Source organism: Propithecus coquereli, unplaced genomic scaffold (assembly GCF_000956105.1).
Source record: "Propithecus coquereli isolate 6110/MARCELLA unplaced genomic scaffold, Pcoq_1.0 Scaffold208, whole genome shotgun sequence".
NCBI classification, from domain to species: domain Eukaryota; kingdom Metazoa; phylum Chordata; class Mammalia; order Primates; family Indriidae; genus Propithecus; species Propithecus coquereli.
In genome coordinates this window covers 771,648-793,846 of record NW_012145856.1, presented here as the reverse complement: position 1 = coordinate 793,846, position 22,199 = coordinate 771,648, and the positions used below count along the sequence as shown (strand labels likewise).

The window sequence follows — 22,199 nt, the reverse complement described above, 5'->3', positions numbered from 1 at the left end:
ACACTGGCCAGGACAGAACAATCTAATGGCATTTTATTTCTTATAAACTCTTCTGTCTTCAGTTTCAACTATTTGAAAAAATTGTGGTCAGTCAGATCTCTATCTTAAGAACTGGGTTCACAGATGAATAAGCAAGGTATAATAGATTAGGAATTTTTACAACTTTAAAGTGTGACCTACCCAAAAGATCTTGCCTCTTAAGTACAAACTGCCCAGTTATCACTCTTCCCCTCCCAACAGAAAATGATTGGTGAATGGGGACAGAATATTGACACAGAAAAACATGTAGAAATTAGAACACTTTATTATAAACATTTCCAGAATATAAACTGATTTTATATCAAGATTCTTTGAAACTCTTAAAACTATATGTAACCTAAGCTTATTATTATAATGTATTTCATTTTCCACTTTTCAACCTAGAAAATACACTGCAAGTTATATCTAACAAAGGAAAAAAATAAATTGCTTCATAGAGAAAACCAATGAACATAAAAATACCCAATTCAAAGCTATAACAAACCCAATCAAGAAATAGATTCTGTGAAGTCTGTTAATCCTCCAATTTAAAATAAATAACCTCTCAAGGGAAAATAAATTCTGCCATCAAAGCAATTTGATGAATAAAAGCAGAACCACTCTCATTAAGGGAAATTACATTATATGTAAGAAAAGTGTAATAATGCTTTTAGAAAATGAGGAAAAGTAATTTTTGTGTTGGAGAGTAAGCATACTAAATATTTTCTGTTCATTGGCCTCTGTTCACATAAGAAAAGTCACATGAACACGAACATCATAAAACCAAGCTCAATTATTTTTTCAATTTAACTTTGGGAGAACAACTAAAAAGCTTCAAAATCCAAGGATAGACTGGTCCCAAAGCATTTCCTCCTCTGTCCTTTCTTTGCCTTGTTCCTTTTTCTCTTTTCTACGCTTACGTTCCTCTTTCTTAGAGGCTACATCTCGGCTTTTTTTCTCCTTTCGATTTTTAAGCTTTTCTGTACTGACCTGTACAGTTTCTTTTCCCACCTCTGTTTCCTTTCTTTGGATGCTTTTGTGTTTGTCTAAATCAATTTCCTCACAACTTCTTTTCCTCTTATGCTTGGGCTGTTCCTCCTTTGGTTTTTCTCTGCCTTCCTCTGGGTGCCTTTTCCTCTTCTGATGTATCTGTGTATGACTGGCGTGATGAGTACTGCTCCTGTTATCTGAGGAGAGGTGCTTATGAACTCCAGATTCTACACTGTATGAGCCACAATTATATTCTTGCTGACTAAAGCTCAGGGGTACTGGTTTTTCTGAGAAACAGTCCCTGGTGAACTGACAGTAGCTCAGAGAGTCTAGTCTCAGCCTGCTGTCGTGAGCTGGTAACCACTGAGGCAACCGATTTTCCACTGTTTGTGAAATATTGCATGATCTTGGGTAGGTCTGGATGGTTTCAGATGGGAGTCTTTGATCAAGCATTCTGTACATGGGTCTGGAATCAACCTCTTCTTTGTACCCACAGGTTTCCAAACAGTCCTCTCTCATCTTTCTGAAACAAGTCTTTGGCTCTAAACCTCTGGCTTTCTGTACTTTAATATAATCTTCAAGTTCATCTTGAAAAGAGTCATATGTCTTCTTTGAATGCTTCATTAGGTTGACAAAAAGGGATTCTCTATAGAGAAGATGGAAGAAAATTCTCACTAGATTATTTTGTTCTGAATATTTCATTTGCTCTTGAAAAGAACTTCAAAAAACAAAGAAGCTCAAACAAATTAAAAGCTACTTCTGCATAAAAGTTAAATATCCTGACGTCATATGCCGAAAAGTAGTTATCAGGATGGTTACATACCACCCAGGCCACTCACAAGTAACCACCCTTCTGCAAAGTGGGAGAAAGAGGGCAGAAAGGAGGTGACATACAGGATGTTGTCGCAGGGCCTGAGTATGTAAGACATGTAGGGATGTGTAGGTAAGAACCACACATCTGTGGTACATGGCCTGATCTGCAAGTTTGGATAATTTCTAAAGTTCAGATTGATCAGTTTCCTGCATACTGTTTTCTAAGAGAAGTAACAGAACCATAGAGAAGTAACTGGATTTCTAAAATTTTCGATTTACTCAAGCAAAATAAAATAAACATACATACTCACCTGACTACAGTACCATAAGGCTTAATAATAAAAGGACGTTTGTAAAATGGTTTGAGAATGTGGGAAATTAGCTCAGCTATAAGATGAAAACTTCTAGAGGGAAGATGAGGGAACAGAGTTCTGTATCTGCTGTACAGGGCTTAGATTTCATTCCACTACTTCTGATTGGTGAACAAAGCATTCTAGAATGCCTTCTGGTTTGTTCTCTTAAAGTACTGGTCAAAGGGTTAAGGGAAGTAATAGAGGTGAAAGCTGAGAGGAGACAGGACTGATGTAGAGAAAAGATTCAGAAGAAATTCAAGAGTAAACAGAGTTTTTGTTTGCTTGTTTGTTTGATTCTTTTTTGTGCGGACGGGCAGCACTGTTCCTGGTTCTCTTTCTTTCCCCCAACTCAAATCCTGCGTAAGTACAAATACAGCAGAAAATGTATTTACTATGAGATGATAATGTCCTAGATATTTTTGATGATATATTTTATCTCCAAAAATTAGGAGGCAGTATATGCCTTGTAGAAATGAACAATTTCTTCCCTTTAACAGAAACAAATAACCCTGACATAGCATTCTAGAATCTAACTAATGATCAGCTATTTTTTTCCTAGAAATTTGAGATTAAAAAAATCTAAATGAAGCCTAATTTGGTGAGTTAGAAAACTTAGCTCCTATTCAACTTAAATAGTATAAAAAATTCTGACGAGACTAATAACAACAAATAAGATAAATACTTGCTTAAATATGGGTAAAATATTTTAACTGACACTTTTGAGTTATGATAACACTACTGCATTGTAGCCAGGGTGACAGAATGAGACTCTGTCTCAAGAAAAGTAAAAAAACAAAACCCAGAATATATACAAATGGCCAATAAGCATGTGAAAAAAATGTTTAAAATCATTAGGTATCAAGAAAATGTGGCTCCCCCCGACACTCATAAACACACTTTCACTCTCTCTTTCTACCATGGGAGGACACAGCAAGAAGATGTCCATCTGTAAGCCAGGAAAATAGCCCGCACCAGAATCCAATCATGGCTAGTACCCTGATCTCGGACTTCCCAGCCTTCAGAACTATGAGAAATAAATGTCTATCGTTTAAGCCAAAAAAAAAAAAAAAAGAAGAAAATGTGAATTAAAACCACAATAAGGTATCACTATGCATTCACTAGAATGCCTAAAATTAAAAAGACTATAATACTAGTGTTGGTGAGGATATGAAACGAATGGTAGGTATGTAAAATGGTACAACCACTTGGGAAACAGTTTGGCAATTTCGTAAGAAGTTAAACATACACCTACCATATGATCTAGTTATTCTAATCCTAGGTATTTACTGAAAAGAAAAGGAGATGTAGTCATGTATTGCATAATGATGTTTTGGTCAACAACGGACTGAATATATGACAGTGGTCTCATAAAATTATAACGGAGCTGAAAAATTCCTATCGCCTGACACCATAGTAACGTTTTAGTGCAGTGGATCACTCACGTTTGTAATGATGCTGATATAAACAAACCTACTGCACTGCCAGTTGTATAAAAGTATAGCACATACTATGTACAATACATAAGACTTGAAAATGATAATAAACGACTATGTTGCTGGTTTGCTTGTTTTTTACTATTTTAGAGTATACTTCTTCAACTTAAAAAAAAAAAGTTAACTGAAAAACAGCAGGTCCTTCAGGAGTTATACTAGAAGGCACTGTTATCCTAGGAGATGATAGCTCCATGCATGTTATTGCCCCTGAAGACCTTCCAAGAACAAGATGTGGAGGTAGAAGACAGTGATAGTAATGATCCTGTCCCTGTGTAGGCCTAGGCTACTGTTTGTGTTTGTGTCTTAGCTTTTAACAAAAAAGCTTAAAAAGTAAAAAAAAAATTTTTTAAGTAGAAAAAAGCTGATAAAATAAGGATATAAAGAAAGAAAATATTTTTGTACAGCTGTACAATGTGTTGTTTTAAGCTAAGTGACATTAACAAAGAGTCAAAAAGTTAAAAATTAAAAAGTAAAAAGTTACTGTAAGCTAAGGTTAATTTATTACTGAAGAAAGAAAAATTAAAAAAATAAATTTAATATAGCATAAATGTACTTGAACAGTGTTTATAAAGTCAACAATAGTGTTTAGCAATGTCGTAGGCCTTTGTATTCACTCACCACTCACTCACTGACTCACCCAGAGCAACTTCCAGTTCTGCAAGCTCCATTCATTGTAAAGTGCCCTACACAGGTGTACCATTTTTTTTATCTTTCATCAGTATTTTTGCTGTTTCTTTTCTGTTTAGATAGGTTTAGATACACAAATACCATGTGTTATAACCGCCTATAGTACTTAATACAGTAACATGCCATAGTACAGATTTGTAGCCTAGGAGTAATAGGCTGTACCATATAGCCTGGGTGTATAGTAGCTATACTGTCTAGGTTTGTGTAAGTACATTTTGTGATGCTTGCACAATGACAAAATTGCCTAATGATGTGTTTCTTGGAATGTATTCCTATTGTTAACTGATGCATGACTGTATATGTCTATACAAAGACTTGTATGTGAATGTTCACAGTAGTTTTATTTGTGATAGACCCACAAAAGAAGAAATCCAATGTCAATCAACAGGTGAATAGATTAAATCAAATAGTGGTATAACCATATGACGGAATAAATACCATCAGTGATAAAAAGGAATGATCTATACTGATACATACAACAACATGGGTGAATCTCAAAATAATTACAAATAATTATAATTATTTTTTACTATTCAGAATAGTATTAGTAAAAGACGCCTGACAAAAGAGTACCTACTATATGATTCCATTTACGCAAAACTCTAGAAAATGCAAACTAATCTATAGTAACAGTGGTTGCTTGGGGATGAGGCAGGAAAGAGCTGGGAGGGAGGGATTATAAACAGGCATTTTTTGGGGTGATTGGTATGCTCACGATCTTGATTGTGGTGATCATTTTGTGGACATATACATCTGTCTAAACATCTGTCTAAACATATACATCTATCAAATTATACACTTTAAATGCATATAGTTTATTATATGTCAACTATACCTTGATAAAGCTGTTTTTAAAAAGTTTCTTAAGATCTTAAAAATGTTGATAATTGTTCAAAGTGGATGATGGATACATGAGAGTCCCTTATGCTATTTTCTCTACTTTTGAGTATGTTTGAAAATTTTTGATAATAAAAAGATTTTATTTCATACCAAGTAGGATGGCTATACTCAAAAAGAGAAAGTGTGGGCAAGGATGTGGAAAAATTGGAACTGTCATTCATTGCTTGTGGAAATGTAAAATGGTGCAGCTACTTTGGAAAACAAGTTAGCAGTTTCTCAAAATGTTAAACATAGAGTTACCACATGACCCAGCAATTGCACCCTTGGGTATATACCCAAGAGAAACGAAAATCTATGTCCACACAAGAACTTGTAAACAAATGTTTACAACAGCACTATTTATTACAGCTATAAAGTATAAATAACCAACCCAATGTCCACCAACTGATAAAAAATAAACAAAAGGGGCTGGGCTTGGTGGCTCACGCCTATAATCCTAATACTCTGGGAGGCCGAGGCGGGAGGATCGTTTGAGCTCAGGAGTTCTGAGCAAGAGTGAGACCTGTCTCTACCAAAAATAGAAAAAAATTAGCTGGACAACTAAAAACATATAGAAAAAATTAGCCAGGCATGGTGGTGTATGCCTGTAGTCCCAGCTATTCGGGAGGCTGAGGCAGGAGGATTGCTTGAGCCCAGGAGTCTGAGGTTGCTGTGAGCTAGGCTGATGCCACGGCACTCTAGCCTTGGCAACAGAGTGAGACTCTGTCTCAAAAAAATAAAATAAAATAATAAAAAAAAAAGATAAACAAAATGTGGTATATTCATACAATGGAATATTATTCAGCACTAAAAAGGAATGAAGTACTGATGTATGCTACAGCATGGATGAATCTCGAAGACATTATGCTATGTGAAAGAAGCCAATCCTATGGATGGCACAGATATGAATAAAGAGGTGAATGGAAACTTACCCTTATCAGGCTGAGAACTTGGTGGAGAAATCTGATCATATTCACTCATAGATTGTCTCAGTGCCTGTGTTTTTCAGCATGAGCTTTCCCCAGATAGTGAAACTACACAATAACTGAGAAGCTAAAAACCAAGAGGCAGAGATTACAAAATCTATTTTTGTCCAATACTCCACTCCCATTCACCTGAAACCAAATACAATCTTATTATAAAGATTAAATAATTCAAAGTTTATAATTATATTATCAACATAGACCAATTATCTGAAAACCTTCATTTTGCTATTTTGCTTCTTATAAATCTGAAAATAAAGCCCAACTTTTTAAATGTTTAAATATACTTTATTTTTTATAATATATTTTATATAGCTTCATTTTATTTTTAATTAATAATTATATATATTTATGGCATACAATGTGATGTTTTACTACATGTATATAGTGTGGAATGATCAAATAAGGCTTATTAGCATATTTATCATCTGAAATATTTATCATTTCTTTGTAGTGAGAACACTTAAAATGGTCTCTTTTAGCTATTTTGAAATATACATTATTATTAACAATAGCCACCTTGCTGTGCAATAGAACACAAGAACTTATTCCTCTTATCTAACTGTAACTTTGTACCCTTGACTAATGTCTCCTTTCCCTGTCCCCACCCTCTCACCCCCTGCCAGCCTCTGGTAACCCCCATTCCACTCTCTACTTCTATGAGTTTGACTTTTCTAGATTCCACATATAAGTGAGATCGTATGATATTTGTTTCTCTGTGCTTGTAAAGGCTAACTTTTTGAGCATGTTTTTTCCCTTGGAAAAATACATAGCATTTTGTTTAAGAATAAATTATCCCAAATTTACACATCTGAATTTAAAAATAGCACTCGTGAATTTTAATATATTTGCTCTGAACCAAGAGTTTACAAATAGAGTTTCACTTGCTTTCAAATCAAAGTATCAGCTTCAGTAGAGATAATCCTATGATTTAGAACCCAATAATTTTTATGTTCCTGCTTGTGACAGAAACTACCAGTTGCCTCCCAACATAATTTTTCTTCTTCCTGAGTAACAAACCTTAGGAAATGTGCCTAGTTAAAAGACTACATTTTATGGCCATTCTTAAAGCAAGATGTGGCCATCTGAATAATTTCTGGTCAATAAGAAGAAATTTGAAGTACTGTGTAGGGCTCCAGGAGGGCTTCTCCTTCCTGCTGCTGGAACGAAGATGCCATGGTTGGAGCTGAAATAGTCATCATGGAACATAAGGAAGGGAAAGCCTCAGAGCAAAGAGACAGAAAATGCCTGGGTCCTCTCTGATGACATCATGGGTTGTCATAATAGCCTTGCATTGCCTAACTCCAAACATCTTTTAAGTGAGAGAATGAATAAACCCTTATGGGTTCAAGCCATAGCAGAAAATAATCTCTGAATAAATTTAAAGCCAACCACATAAGAGGAAATAAAATGTCAATGTAGATAAAAAGGAAACTAACATTTTCAGAGCACAATTATGAATAATTTTTATTTTCATGTATTTTCTACATTGAATATTACTTCATAATCCTACGAAAGTTATTTTTAAAATTTCCATGCAACTCAAGTTATCACAGAGCTCTTGGACTATCTTTCATTAACTTTATATTCTGGGCCCTGAAGACTGAGAATATGATAGACACATTCACATATTTGATTTCACTTAATTCTCACAATTATGGCAAGACAGAGATTACCACTCCCATTTTGCATGTTGAAGAAGCATACTCAGGTAAAAGTGACTTGCCCAGCAATTAATGGTGGAGCTGAGAATTAAATCCAAGTCCTCTCAATTCAAGGCCAAGACATGACTGGACTTTAATCTCAACCACATATGAAGTAAAATGCAGTTTCTGACAAGATTACCAGTCTGGAAAACTAGATGAGTTCTTTAAAAAAGTACAGCAGGTCTTATGTTTCATTTAAGTAAATGTCTCTAGTAATTTTGGGATCCCAGCTAGCAGAGATAGATAAGATCTAGTAGCTCATCCAGGTCTCAGATGACATCTATGAAGTTTACCTGCTATATTTATGAAGCTACTTTAGGACACAGTCTCTTTATTTTCAACCTACCTCACAATATGAAATCCTTTGTTATTCAAACTGTAACACTACTCCTCGGACGTCTTTGAACTTTTTGTAAAAAGTTCAATCTTTGTCCATTCAATTGTGGTATCTAGGAATAAAATAAAGGGAGGTAAGATGGAAGATTATGTTAAACATTTAAAGCAATATTTTCAATCTTTAACTAGTATCATTTCATATAACATCTCAAATCTTAATTTCCTGAGTGCTTGCAAGGCTACAGTAATGACTTTTTTTGCTCACTAGAATGGCAATTTTGCCAGCTGAAGTGGCTTACACCTGTAATCCCAGCACTTTGGGAGGCAGAGACAGGAGGATCAGTTGAGGCCAGGAGTTCCAGATCAGCCTGGGCAACATAGCAAGACCCCATCTCTACAAAAAATAAAACAATTACCTGGGCCTAACCTGTAGTCCTAGCTACTCGGGAGGCTGAGGTGGAAGGGATCACTTGAGCCCAGGAGTTCAAGGTTACAGTGAGCTATGATCATGCCACTGTACTCCAGCCTGGGCAAAAGAATGAGACCATGACTCTTTAAAAAAAAGGTGATTTTACTATGAAAACATTTAATAACACTCTAATGTGTTAACATATTTTTAGTCCAGAAAATGTCATTCTGAAGGAAAAGTTACTAGGACACCCAGTAACTAGACTGGATTTTATGGAAATGATCTGGGATACCAACATAGAAAAGCTGGGCTTAAGAAATCCAGTTTTGGCATTTTATGCTTTAAAGTGAACAATCTCAAGAAACACAGTCCATTTTAAGATAGTCACTGATTCTAGATACCCCAGTAATGTTATCTGAGAATCACATGGAGGAACCACAAACCATCTTTACCCATGGTAGGCAACCTTCTTCCAAAGTTGGTACAAATACAACCACACATATTTCACTAAATAAGGTTCAGATAAGTTCTTCAAAGCTACAGTCATATTCACACAATAACTCTTACAACTTTTGCTAAAAATGTTTCTCATCATAATAACTAATCCATGCCACAATTACTAGTACATTTACACTTGAGAACTACACTTCAATCTAAAGTTCCTAACAGCTAAAATTTAAGTTATAGAAGTTCACCAGTTTACAAATACGATGCCAATCAAGTAACATCAAAATTGCACTTTCTGTGCAGCCACTTTAAATGAATTGAGTTAGAACCATGTCCTAACATGCAGAAATGCCCATGCTATATTAAGGGTAGAAAACAAGATATAGAACTCTCTCTCTGTATATATACATGGAGAACTCTCTCTCTCTCTCCATGTATACATACATACATACATACACATATACATACATATATACATGTACATATAAAATACATATCAGTCAATTGATCTACCAATTATAAAATCTAATTTTAGTATAAATAACTCTATATATACAACCCCAGATTAAATATATACGTATGTATTTACTGTAAGGAAGGAATTAATGCAGCTGGCATCTGATCCATTAACTTCCGTTCCCGAGGAATAGGGGAAGGAAGAAGGCAGGTGACATCTGGACCTCTAAGTAAAGGGCCTAATGATATATATTTTAAATTTTTATGTATTTTTACTTTTAAGCTTATATATGCCTGTAGAGCCTAATGATATTTGCTAGGAGGAAAAGACCTTATCTCTAAAATGCCCTTAGCAAGATGTCCTTGGCTAAGGATTAACTGTAGTGAATAAACTCAGAATCTATGAGGCATCTCTCCCTGAAGAATGCACATACGTTATCCATAATATGGAGATGATTGACAATGTAAACATTCCCGCTGTGTGAAGTGATCCTGTAAACTTCACTTAGAAATCTTATCTACTATTCTGAGCCAGAGATACATATCCAATGAGAAAAAAACATAGTCTGAGGAGCCATCTTTCATGTACTAGACATTTGTCCGCTTCATTTGAGTCTCTTGATTGCTGTATCCTTGAAATAATTAGTAAACCTTGATAATGGCTAATATTATTGATGCATATGAGTCTTATTTGACAATCTGATCTTGTGTGATAGCTCAGTATCTATAGAAAAATTTCTGAAAAGATATACATTAAACTTAATGGGGCTTGGGAAATGGAAAACGGGGTTAGGAAATGAGTAGGGGAGAACATCTAACACACTGCTCCCTGTACATATCTATATTGTTTTAATCTTTACAAAACATATGACTTTGTGATTGAAAACTTTACAAATCTTTAAGTTATACTGGATATCTTCAAACTAAGCTTAATTTCAGTATCAGTGTATAGCTTTGCTTAAAAATATTATGTGCTCAAGATAGAAACTGTAAATCAGAAACATTTTATAAAGGATTTAATGAAAATTGAATACTTAACAATGTATCTCTACTTTATACATAGTATCTCTCAATTATTTTTGAGCTGTTTTAAAATATATAACATAATTAATTTGACTCTAAAATCAGCAAGGTAAAAAGGTTAACTACAAAGGTTTTCAGAACTTCTCTTGATTCAGAATTAATGTACACAAACTGACCGTGGCGATGTGACATTGACTCTTCTATTAAAAATCTTTAATAAGAACAGGTAGGCTGGGCGTGGTGGCTCACAGCTGTGATCCTAGCACTCTGGGAGGCCGAGGTGGGAGGATTGCTTGAGCTCAGGAGTTCAAGAACAGCGTGAGCAAGAGCAAGACCCTGTCTCTACTAAAAAAAAAAAAAAAAGGAAAAAAATTAGCTGGACAACTAAAAATATATAGAAAAAATTAGCCGGGCATGATGGCACATGCCTGTAGTCCCAGCTACTTGGGAGACTGAGGCAGTAGGATTGCTTGAGTCCAGGACTTTGAGGTTGCTGTGAGCTAAGCTGATGCCATGGCACTCTAGTCCGGGCAACAGAGTGAGACTCTGTCTAAAAAAAAAAAAAAACAGGTAAATATTGTCTTTTGGTGACAACCAAAACTTAGTATAGATGGAAAGTTTACTGAGGACTAGTCGTTTAGAAGCTCAAGATATCTTAAAATAGAACAATTATTTCCCTCCTGGTTCAATCCTTAATACCAGACTTCCCATTTCTAAAAGTCAATGTTGTAAGCTAAGAAACTTGGGGTCACCTTTAACTCCTTCACCCACTAATCTCTTTCTCTATTCCCAAGCTCAAAATCTCATTTTTCTCACTATCAAGCCCTGTCATGTCTAATGTAGCTTTCTAATGTTCTTTCAAAGCTATTTCTTCACTTTTCAATTCCTAAACACTATTTAGTTCAAGTTCTCCATGCTTTTGGGCTTTATTAAACTTTATCTACTTATTGAGTTTCTCTTCAAGGTACTCTGGTGGGTACTGTGGGAAGAGATAGGAAAAAAGAATTGAACATTTATTGAATACCTACTGTAAGGCAAACAATAGAACATTCTTTCAGTCTTTTAGCTCTGCAAGGTAAAGTGGAATTTCCCATATTTTGAAAATTTGGATATTGGGATTCAAAGAAATTAAAATACCTTGCCACATGTGTTGTTTGATAGAGCCAGAACTTTGAACTTGGTTTACCTTAACTCTTTCCCTTAAATATACATAAGCTGTTTCACACATTGGGAATGATAGGTGAACAAGAAAACTGTGAATATTGAGGAATTTATAATTTTGTAGAAATATATGCAAAGGACTATGATGCAAGACAAAAATGTGTCAAGTGCTATGAAAAATAAGGTATAATGTCTTCTTGCTAAGGGGTTTGTGGAGAAGAATGGACTTTGAATTGACCCTTAAGAGATAGGTCAATTTAGAGAAAACAAACAAGAAAGGGTATTCTGGGGGAAAGAAGGGCATTAGAAAAGGCATTTCTGCGTTAGATAAAACAAGATATAAGTAAAGGTAGTGAAAGACAGTACTAAAGATAGAATGGGGCCACATCGTGATAGGCCTTATTTGGGCATTTGGATTTAATTCTGCAGTCAATAGGGCAAGAAAAGAGACTTAAAATAGGGATATTGTTAGGAAGCTGTTGTAGGCAAGAGATTATTGGGCTGCACCAGAGTGGTAGAGGAAACAGAAAAGAAGAATATGAGAGAGAGTCTAAAGATGATATCAAAGGAATTTGTGATAGCTGGGGAAAGAGAAGGCAGAAGGAAGATAGGAGGAATATAGGCAATTCTGAGGCTTTGATCCTGGGTAAAGTTATCTTTGCAAGAGGAGTAACAAAGAGGAAGAGTTATTATTGTTACTGTTGTTGTCATTCCCCAGAAGGAGGAAGGTAGGGAGTAGAGTGGAGAAGCATTAAGTGTTCAAAAAGATGGTGAATTTGGTTTCAGCATAAATCCAGATTCTACCAAATTCATAATCTCTCACATCATTTCTTTCCTCTCCCATTCTTCTATGCGTTCAATTCCTCTATGTGAAACTGTGTTTAAATAACTTGTAGATGTTCTATGTACCTTGAAATTCCTTACAAATTAAAATAGTTGGGCATTTGAATTAACTGTATACGTATCAAACTTCAGTGCACATTGTGGGCAACAGGAATCATTAGAGAAAAGGCAGGCTTGGTGGTGAACTCTTGGTATTTGCAGAAATCTCACCTCAGAAAATTTTGACATTACCTCTATTTCATTTGCATAGTGATTACTCATTACAAAGGTTGTAGCATTATACACTTTGAAGAACATAGACTGTGATTATTGTAGAGTACAGTGAAATTATCTCTTCCTCTGATCTGTACACTATTTCTATCCTTACTATTTTATTTAGCATCCGCTTTTTTAAAAAACAGGTATCATATTACTGGTTTCTATTGACTTTTATAATTGTTAAAATCCTGGAGGTAGCATCTCTTCCCCCATATTGGCTATCTTCTCCCATCTGATACTTATGCTGACTGATTTCTTTTTGTTGATGTAGGAATTAATACTTCATCTTGTTATGGGTTTAGGTCACCATTCCTAGGAGAATCTTTTAAAATTAGAATTATTTTAATCTTGACATTTGCTACGGCTCCCATGCACAGTTTTTATACGCAGTCAGTCTATGCTTTCATCTACGTGATTGGTGAAAACTTTGAGCAGGACAAGGGCAAGATAATACCTATGGCATGCTACAAAGAATCCACTCTCTTCTTGCATCTAGGATTGATCTATTTATTAGCAATCTATGGGTTAATCAGAATTAAGAATTTGATAGAACCTGCATTTATTCCAAAGTCAAATTCTGCATCTCCACTCCTCACTAATCTCCTTCTTATGGGTCTATTTAAATATCTTTGTACCATATTAAAGTCTTATTTTTCCATTTTGTTGATATTTCAAAGATATGTGAAATGCCCTCCTAAATTGTAACTATTCTTTCTACAGCAATGGTTTTCAATCTCAATCATTTTGACCAAAGCAATTTACAGGCAGACACAAGTGAACTCTTGCAGCCAGGTCTAGAGGGTATAGCCTAAAGAGACCAATCACACACGTACACACACAATTTCAAGTTTCAGGTTTATCTTAAAAACTCATGAGTGTTTTGAACTCTAGTCCTAAAATTTCCATTTGATATAAAAAGGTCATTATTTAATCTTTGAGTAAAATGTAACAATTAAACTTCAAGTACCTTCCTAGCACATTGCTGAATTGCATTGTATGAAATGTTTTTTTAAGAAAGTCTCATGTTTGGCGAATAAATCAACTGAATTTGAGTGAAAAACCTAATAAAAATTTTCATGCCTCACAGCACCTGATTTGTGTTGTGACATGGCATTTAAACATAATACAGCATAATGGCTTTTTTAGATGTTTGCTAAACATCTTTATTTAATCTTCGAAGAAAAAATTTTTTGAGCAAAGTTAGATGCTAACTGGTTATGTTTTGGGTGGAAATAGCTCAATTTATCTTCTCCTCTAATAAATACACCAAATTAATGACATGGGCCTATACTTTTCAGCCTAACTCACTAAGAAATACTAGGAGACATTTTTATCTCTTCATCATTTGCACCTTTTATCCTCAGCAATGTTATGTCATTTTCAGTGTTTTTTATTAAAGTTATTCAAAAGTATCTTATGTTTTTGATACAATAGTAATTTTTTTAAAAATCTCAATTTTGAATTGTTTTTCTAGCATTTATAAATACTATTGATTTTGTATATTGACTTTGTATTTTACACCCTTGCTAAATTCACTTATTCTAGTTGCCTTTTCTTAGATTCCCTTGGGGTTTTCTACATAGATGATCATATTATCTGCAAATAAATACAGTATTATTTCTTTCTGATCTGTAAACCTTTTCTTTTTCTTGCCTGAATGTACTGGCTAGGAGCTCTAACACAATACTGAATAGAAGGGGTGAGAATGGACATCCCTGTTTTGTTTCTGTTCTGAGGGACTTTTGTAATCTTATCCTATTATAATCTTAGGAAAGACTAAGCAGAGCACAGTACTAGGTAACAGATTGTGTTATCTTTGCCAAGGCATGTTTGAATCTTTTTTCCCCCTAAAGGTCAATCCCGATTTAAGGTGTTTTCAGAAAACCTGATTGTGCTAGAAATGCAGCCTTGTGCCTGTCAGCATCATTAATACTCCTAGCTATAATGCTAGTTATTAACCTTGCCTTTTCAGGAAATGAGATTAGTATTTCATCTAGACTTTGCTAGTCTAGCTTTTTCACACTAATACAACAATCATAAAAATAAAAAAGGACTTACTATGGTATATTTCCAATGACAAAATAAAAATGAATTAACAGAATCATTAATTGGGAATACTAGTTACATGTTTAATATCTGTCTATCTATCTATCTATCTATCTAGAGTCTTGCTTTGTTGCCTGGGCTAGAGTGCTGTGGCATCGGCCTAGCTCACAGCAACCTCAAATTCCTGGGCTCAAGTGATCCTTCTGCCTCAGCCTCCCAAGTAGCTGGGATTACAGGCATGTGCCATGATGCCCAGCTAATTTTTCTAGTCTCAATAAAGACTGGGTCTTGCTCTTGCTCAGGCTGGTCTTGTGTTTTTATTTAAAATGTCTTTGAATGTCAATAATCATAAGTACTTTATGGCTAGTTAGCTCAGGGATCACGCTTGTGAAATTAGTTTTACTTGGATGCAAGGCAGATACTCTGTATCAGAACGCCATCAAATGCATGCCATTCCTTCCAATGGGTTAGTAATGTGAACAAGTCTGTAAGAAGGGGGGAAAATATCAATGTTCATGTCCCAACACATGTGTGATGAATATAGTAGGTGCAATCCTTAGTCATTTTAATAATGCTTTGTCAATATTTTTACTTACTGACATCTAATAAAGGCAGATCTGAAACTAACAAGTAATCTTTAAAGTCTCTCTAGAGACTATCATCCTCCCCAATCATTCTTCCCTGCTGCCAATGTTACATTAACAACATAGTGTGCTCAGGCGTGCCTGTAGCAAACATGTCATGGGCAGAGTACATATTTATACAAAACAATGAATTACTGATAACTCAGGAGTCTGACTAATCCGTATTTAAAACTGTCTTTTCCCCAATTACTTTTTTCCCTCCCTAATTTCACTAATAAATATTACTATCAAGCCTTTTAAAAGGGCTGGCCCAATTCATCTGTATGTCTTTAGTACTGAGTAGAGCATCTGGTACACAGTAGGAGCTCAATCAATGTTTTCTGAATAAACCTAAGAAGGGCTATTAGCTAGATTTTATGTCATTTTACTTGAATTTTTGCATAATATCATGGAAACAAAGGTAAGTGTTTTTAGGCAATTGCTATTTAAATGGGTTAATGACTCAATAAGTAGCCAGAAGTGTCCTTAACTCTAAAACTGAGTCAATTTTTTTTTTTAAAGAGGTAGATGAGCAAGAATTTTTGTTTGTTGCACTTCTGTTTCTACTATGATTACTCAAGAATACCATTACTTGGTGAAACTTTTTTTAACTGTCAGAAACATGTGAGAAACTTCACTGAATAAATTACAAAGTGTCCCGGAAAATCGTGACACCATGACCATAAATTCTAAGTATGTATATATTTTTTCTTATAAATCTGGTTACATGATACTTCTTTGGGATTTTGTGATTGAGTTTAATATTTCAACGTCCTAATTGTAACCTTATACCTTCTATATCTTCCCTGCTTCCTTACTGACATTTGCTCATTATCAAGCCTAATACAGAGAAAGAAGTTCCTCATATGGGTGCTATATGTGAGATAAAATAAAAATCCTAAGCCCCCCAGCCAACTGAATGAACGCCCTCTTGGCCAACAGGACTTGATGAAAACCTCCAACTGATTTGCCAGTCATGAGATGGAGAAAGGAGGTTGGACAAGCCTGTTATGCTGCCTCCCTTTTGGAGTTATTCTTTGTGACAATAAGATATTAAATTATTAACAGGACCTAAGGCCATGCAAGACAAAGGTTAAAACACACTTGCAGGCCATCAATTTACTTAACAGATCACTTGAGTCCTCACTTGAGTCTGGTGTATGTGTATATGTACAGTTGCTTGCTCATCTCTAATTAAGACTTCCTTAACTTAAAACAATCCAAAGCTTAGATAAAGCTTTATTTCTTTAACCAACTACAAATCAAAGGATCTCTGAACCCACCTATAACTTGAAAACCCCTGCTTCGAAATGTTTCACCTCTTCAGGCCAAACCAATGTACACCTTCCATGTACTGATTTATGATTTTATATGTAACTCTCACCTCTATGAGTGTATGAAACCAAACTGTAACCTGACCGCCTTGGGCACATTTTCTCAGGACCTCTTGCAGCCATGTGATCCAGGCTGAGGTCATACATAGTCAGCTCAGAATAAATCTCTTCAAATTATTTTAGAGTTTGGAGTTTTTCTGTTAACGTATACATGTAGGTGAAAACAGATTAGCAGATGTTCTTCAAATCAGTTTTAATGATCCTATCAGAATTTTGAAAGTGAGAATGAAATTGTAGTAACTGGAAGCATGGCAATTCTTTGATACCTTTTGGAGGAATCTCCTAATGACAACGAAAAGAGATACTGGCTAAGTACCCACCCATGTTTTTTAATCTTGTTTATCCACTATCATAATTGGCAATTATTTAAGGCTTTTATAAATATCTAAAACTAGATTGAGTCCTAATTGTGTTTTAAATAGTGTGACATAACCAATATTTACCATTTGTCAAGTGGCAGTTAATTGTTAATGAAGGATATTTACTTGAAATAAAGTGACAGGAGGTAATTTTCTTTTTTTTTCAGAGACAAGGTCTTACTCTCTAAAGATCCCAGGCTGGAGTGCAGTGGTGTGATCACAGTTTACTTTAGTCTCTAACTCCTGGGCTCAAGTGATCCTCCTGCCTCAGCCTACTGAGTAGCTGGGACTACATATCACCACGCTTGGCTAATTTTTAAAGAATTTTTTGTAGAGATGGGGTCTCGTTATATCGCCCAGGTTGGTCTCAAACTCCCAGCCTCAAGCAATCCTCCCATCTCAGCTTCTCAAAGTGCTGGGATTTCAGGCATGAGGCACAGCACCCAGCCACAATAGGTAATTTTTAAGGTAACAATTATATTGTTTTTCAAATCTCAGTGAAGAGTCTCAACCCTAACTCAACAGATTTTACTACTCTCTGATGTCATCTCGTGGCCATTACAGGTCAAAGTTTCATGTTTTATGAATTACTGTTCTAATATACAGCCATGCCATGGAAAGAATACCAACACAGAACTGCTAAATCAGTTCACAATTTTAAAGTTGTAAAGGACCTCAGGGTTTGGTTAGCGTAGGGTTCCTCAACTTTGACATTACTGACATGTGGGTAGGATGACTCTTTGGTGTATGTGTGGGGCTGTCCTGTGTATTTTAGGATGTATGCAGCATCTCTAGCCTACATCAACTAGATGTCAGTAGCACTGGCACTTGATCACCATGTCCCTCCTGGGTTTAAATCATAATCCCAAATGTTGAAATCCTGAAAGATCAAAATCCTTAAAGTCTAAAATAAAATCCCTAATGTCTAAAATCCCCAAAATCAAAATCACAAGGTAGTTGCATCATGTAAGGCCAGCTCTTACACACTTTTTCATATCAAATTTTTTTAGTTTTTTTTTCACCATTTTTTTTCAATTCACTATGCTATGTATTTCACCTTCACATCATTTCCAAAACTGGAGGTATAAACTGTGTAGAGATTTGTAGAGAGTTCTAATTTGTTTTATGCATTTTTTGCAAATTTGACCTCATAAAAGTGCATTATCATAACATTGAGTGTCAGTGTTGTGCATGTACCTAAAAACGTCGAAACTTCCTCAATAAATGAAGATATGTCCTTTTTGTACATCTGCAATTGTGAAAGATAAAATTTCTTGAGATCTAGGCTCTTTGGGTGACTATATATGTAATGGTGACTTACCACTGTTTGACCGATCTCATCAAAAGACTTAGGTTGTTTGTCACAGTATTTCATTCTTTCTTAAAAAATTTTTCAGAGACAGGGGTCTTGCTCTGTTGCCCAGGCTGGAGTGCAATGGTGCGATCACAGCTCACTGCAGCCTCAAACTCTTGGGCAGTCATGGTATTTTAGGTAACCACAGTTATAAAGCTGGTTGCACACAATTAACAACCTTAGTGATATGCATTTATACATTTCCCTTTTTTACCTATTTCCTTATGAATAAGGTTCATTTGCTCATAACGGTTATACCCAAGCAACTGTCATTAGCATACCTGTGTCTGCAAAAACACATTATCATTGCCTATTTTATTGTGTAAAATGGCCTATGAAGTGCTCCGTTGTGTTATGTTTCTCAAATAAATACACTTTTAAAATGTAAATATTTTTTAAAAGTTTTAAAATTATTTTTTCCAGAATTATATTTTCAAGACATAGATCTTTTGGGATTTTAGACTTTAGGGATTTTGATCTTTTGGGATTTCAACATTCAGGATTTTGTCTTTCGGAATTATGATTGGCTCCCATCCCTTCCTGCCCAGTGGTGACAACCAAAAAGGTTCCAGATATCCTCTGGGGGCAAAATCGCCTGTAGTTGAGAACCACAAGGCTACTCCAATTCCCCCACCACAGAGATGGCACAACTCAAGTCCAGAAAGTTTGGGACTTAGGGTCATACAGCTAGTGGAGAAATTAGCACTATAACCTATTACCAGTCCAGTAGTTTCATCTTCCCACCTTAAAGTGGCATAGCATGCTTATTGCTAGCATCACGTGAACTGACATCTGTGTAAAATATTATGGAATAACACATAAATTATGAAAAATGATGAGAAAGAAATTAGTTTTATAAGGCTATTATATTTATGGGTGTCTCTCCTAGAAAAAGGCATTTAAATGATTCTATAATAATCTGGCTTTCATCATCTTTCACTCTGAAGATGAAAAGCAATGTAAGGCAACACAGCAAATACTCAAAATTATGAAACTGAACATAGCTGAATATTTTACTTAGATCTTCTGCAGTGGGATCAAGCATTACCATCTAAAATAATTTCCAAAACTGCTTTAAAGCGTTATTTCAGTTTGCAACAAGCAGGCTGTTTGCATATATATAGTAGTACTTGTAAGAACTCTTAGACTGAGATGGTCAAGAAATAGCTTTTTGTGTTAGGGGAAATGTGTTGGTGAGAACTGTAAAAAGTTTGCAAACCCCTGTAAGAAGAGACTTAACCAAAATTTAACATGGCCCCTAGCAGCCTAAGGCCAGGCCCTTGAAGCAACCCACCCCACTTTTGAGTTTTTGAGTTCCTGTTTGGAAAAGCTCTGGGCTGTCAAAAGAATTTACTGTTTGTTCTAGCCAACGCCAGATGACAGGCCCTTGACCTATCTTTTTAAAAGCATTTACTAAAAAGGGCTCACAATAGCGAATCCTCTGTCCCTTTGAGATGTGCATGTATCTCTTACAACCCCGAGTGTCTTTCTCAAGGACCTGAATGCCATTCCTCTGAAATGTAATCGGGAAGGATATGTCCCCTAGCTCCCAGGAGCCGGGCGGATAGTATCCTAACTTAGATAAGTTCCCAGCCAGCAGACACAGCCGGCCGATTTGCATTTACACTGCCTGACCCCTTGTAATTTTTCACCTCCTTGACTCTACTTGAGCCCTCCCCTCCCCTCCCCCTCCTTCTCCCTTTAAAGCGCCAGTCACGTCTGAGCAAATACGTACGGAGCCCACTCTTTCTCCCACTGTCAGTAGTTACGGAATGAACTCTCTTTTCACCGTTCTTATGTCCGGCTTTATCTTTGACTCACTGGTAGATACGTATTAAAACTCAGACCACGGCCGGGCGTGGTGGCTCATGCCTGTAATCCTAGCACTCTGGGAGGCTGAGGCGGGCGGATTGTTTGAGCTCAGGAGTTCGAGACCAGCCTGAGCAAGAGCGAGACCCTGCCTCTACTAAAATTAGAAAGAAATTAATCGGCCAACTAAAAATATATAGAAAAAATTAGCCAGGCATGGTGGCGCATGCCTGTAGTCCCAGCTACTCGGGAGGCTGAGGCAGGAGGATCGCTTGAGCGCAGGAGTGTGAGGTTGCTGTGAGCTAGGCTGACGCCACGGCACTCACTCTAGCCCGGGCAACAGAGTGAGACTCTGTCTCAAAAAAAAAAAAAAAAAAAAAAACTCAGACCACTATCAAGATGGGCCTGTGATCTTAGAAGTCTGTCTTACAGGGCCCTATCTTCAAAGCCTAGGAAAACGCTCCAAAGTGATCCTCTCAAACCCTCGCCCCCTCTTCTCTTCCCAGAGTGCCCAAGCTACTTCCTACTCTCCCCAATTCCTAACTCCACCTCTCCCCCTAAGTATCCTACTGGTTAGTTTCTACTTTCCAGGATGTTCAATTTCGTCAAACGGAGGCTTACTCTCTTCTATGTCTTAGGATTTTTTCCCTTCGTCTCTGTCCCCTCAATCTTGGGGTTTCCTCATCGACCTCCCTTCCTTTTCCGTGACGCTCCAGGTCCACAGACTTCTGCCTGGCCGCCTCCATTTTCCCCCTCAGACCTCAGCTTCCTCGGCAGGCTGAGGCGTCCCTTCCCTCCATACTCCTCTCGGGAGTCCTAGCGCCCCTGCCCGGGAGCGCGCGGCGGGAGTCCGGCCGCGCCCTGTCAGCCATTTCGCACTCCTGGGCGCGCCCGGCGAGCTGGACGTGCGGAGCCTTTCCTGGGCCGCGGGAGCTGAGGGGCTGAAGGCCGGGCCGCCCCCGCCGCCGGGGCGGGAACTCACCTTCTCTGAGGCAGGGGCGGGCGTCTACAACTACTGTCCCCCTCCCCGCCAACGCCGCCGGCCACGGGATAGGCCCCGGTGGAGGTGGCGGAGAGGCAGGAACAACCGCTGCCGCCGCCGCCGCCTCCGCCGCTGAGCAGGCGGGGTGGGAGGAGGAGGCGGAGACCCGGCTTCCGGAGGGGAAGTCGCCGCCGCTACCGGCGAATGACTGGACGGCACAGACGCCATGGCTCGGAGGCGTGCTACTGCGCTTGCTCGGGAGCCTCGCTCCCAGGAAGCCCGTTTAGCCCCGCCTTATTGTTTGCTGCGCCCACCTCGGCCGGCTGTTTCTGGCCCAGCTCTAAGCTTGCTCGCGGGGCTCGTTAACCTCCCGCCCCTTCGCCCTCTTGTTGGGTGGAAGGAAGAGGACTTGGAGCTGATCGCCTCGGGAGAATGAATCTAAAACCAACTGAGGCGAAAAAGAGTCTGGCAAGCCACAGATCCACCCCGAAAGTATCTCAGAAGTACATTATCTCCTGCCTTAATCTTTCTTTTTTTTGTTACGGTCTTTAATACACAGACTAGATTAAGCACAATCCTTGGTTGTCATCATTGGTCCATAAGCGACCTTTTTGTCTCTTCGTCTCGCTCTTTAAGTGTATGCATCTATTATACATATTATACACACAAATAAGTACGTAAAAATGTATAAATCTCATCATGTCAAGCCCCATATCCCAAGGAAATCACTACCCTGGTTTGTATTCATCATTTCCTTTTTCTTTACATTATAAGGTT

At 37.1% G+C, this 22,199-nt stretch overlaps 1 protein-coding gene across 1 annotated transcript; it reads right to left on the bottom strand.

Annotated features, from left to right (window-relative positions):
* Positions 1–292: 292 nt before the first annotated feature.
* On the bottom strand, positions 293–21,597 carry KRCC1 (lysine-rich coiled-coil 1). The gene is made up of 4 exons (XM_012644195.1): positions 21,423–21,597; positions 8,269–8,371; positions 6,166–6,286; positions 293–1,654 (listed from the first exon to the last, which is right to left on the bottom strand). Exon 4 carries the CDS (start codon positions 1,630–1,632, stop codon positions 853–855), a length of 780 nt encoding a protein of 259 aa, XP_012499649.1. The 5' UTR covers positions 1,633–1,654; positions 6,166–6,286; positions 8,269–8,371; positions 21,423–21,597; the 3' UTR covers positions 293–852.
* Between the last annotated feature and the right edge of the window lie 602 nt (positions 21,598–22,199).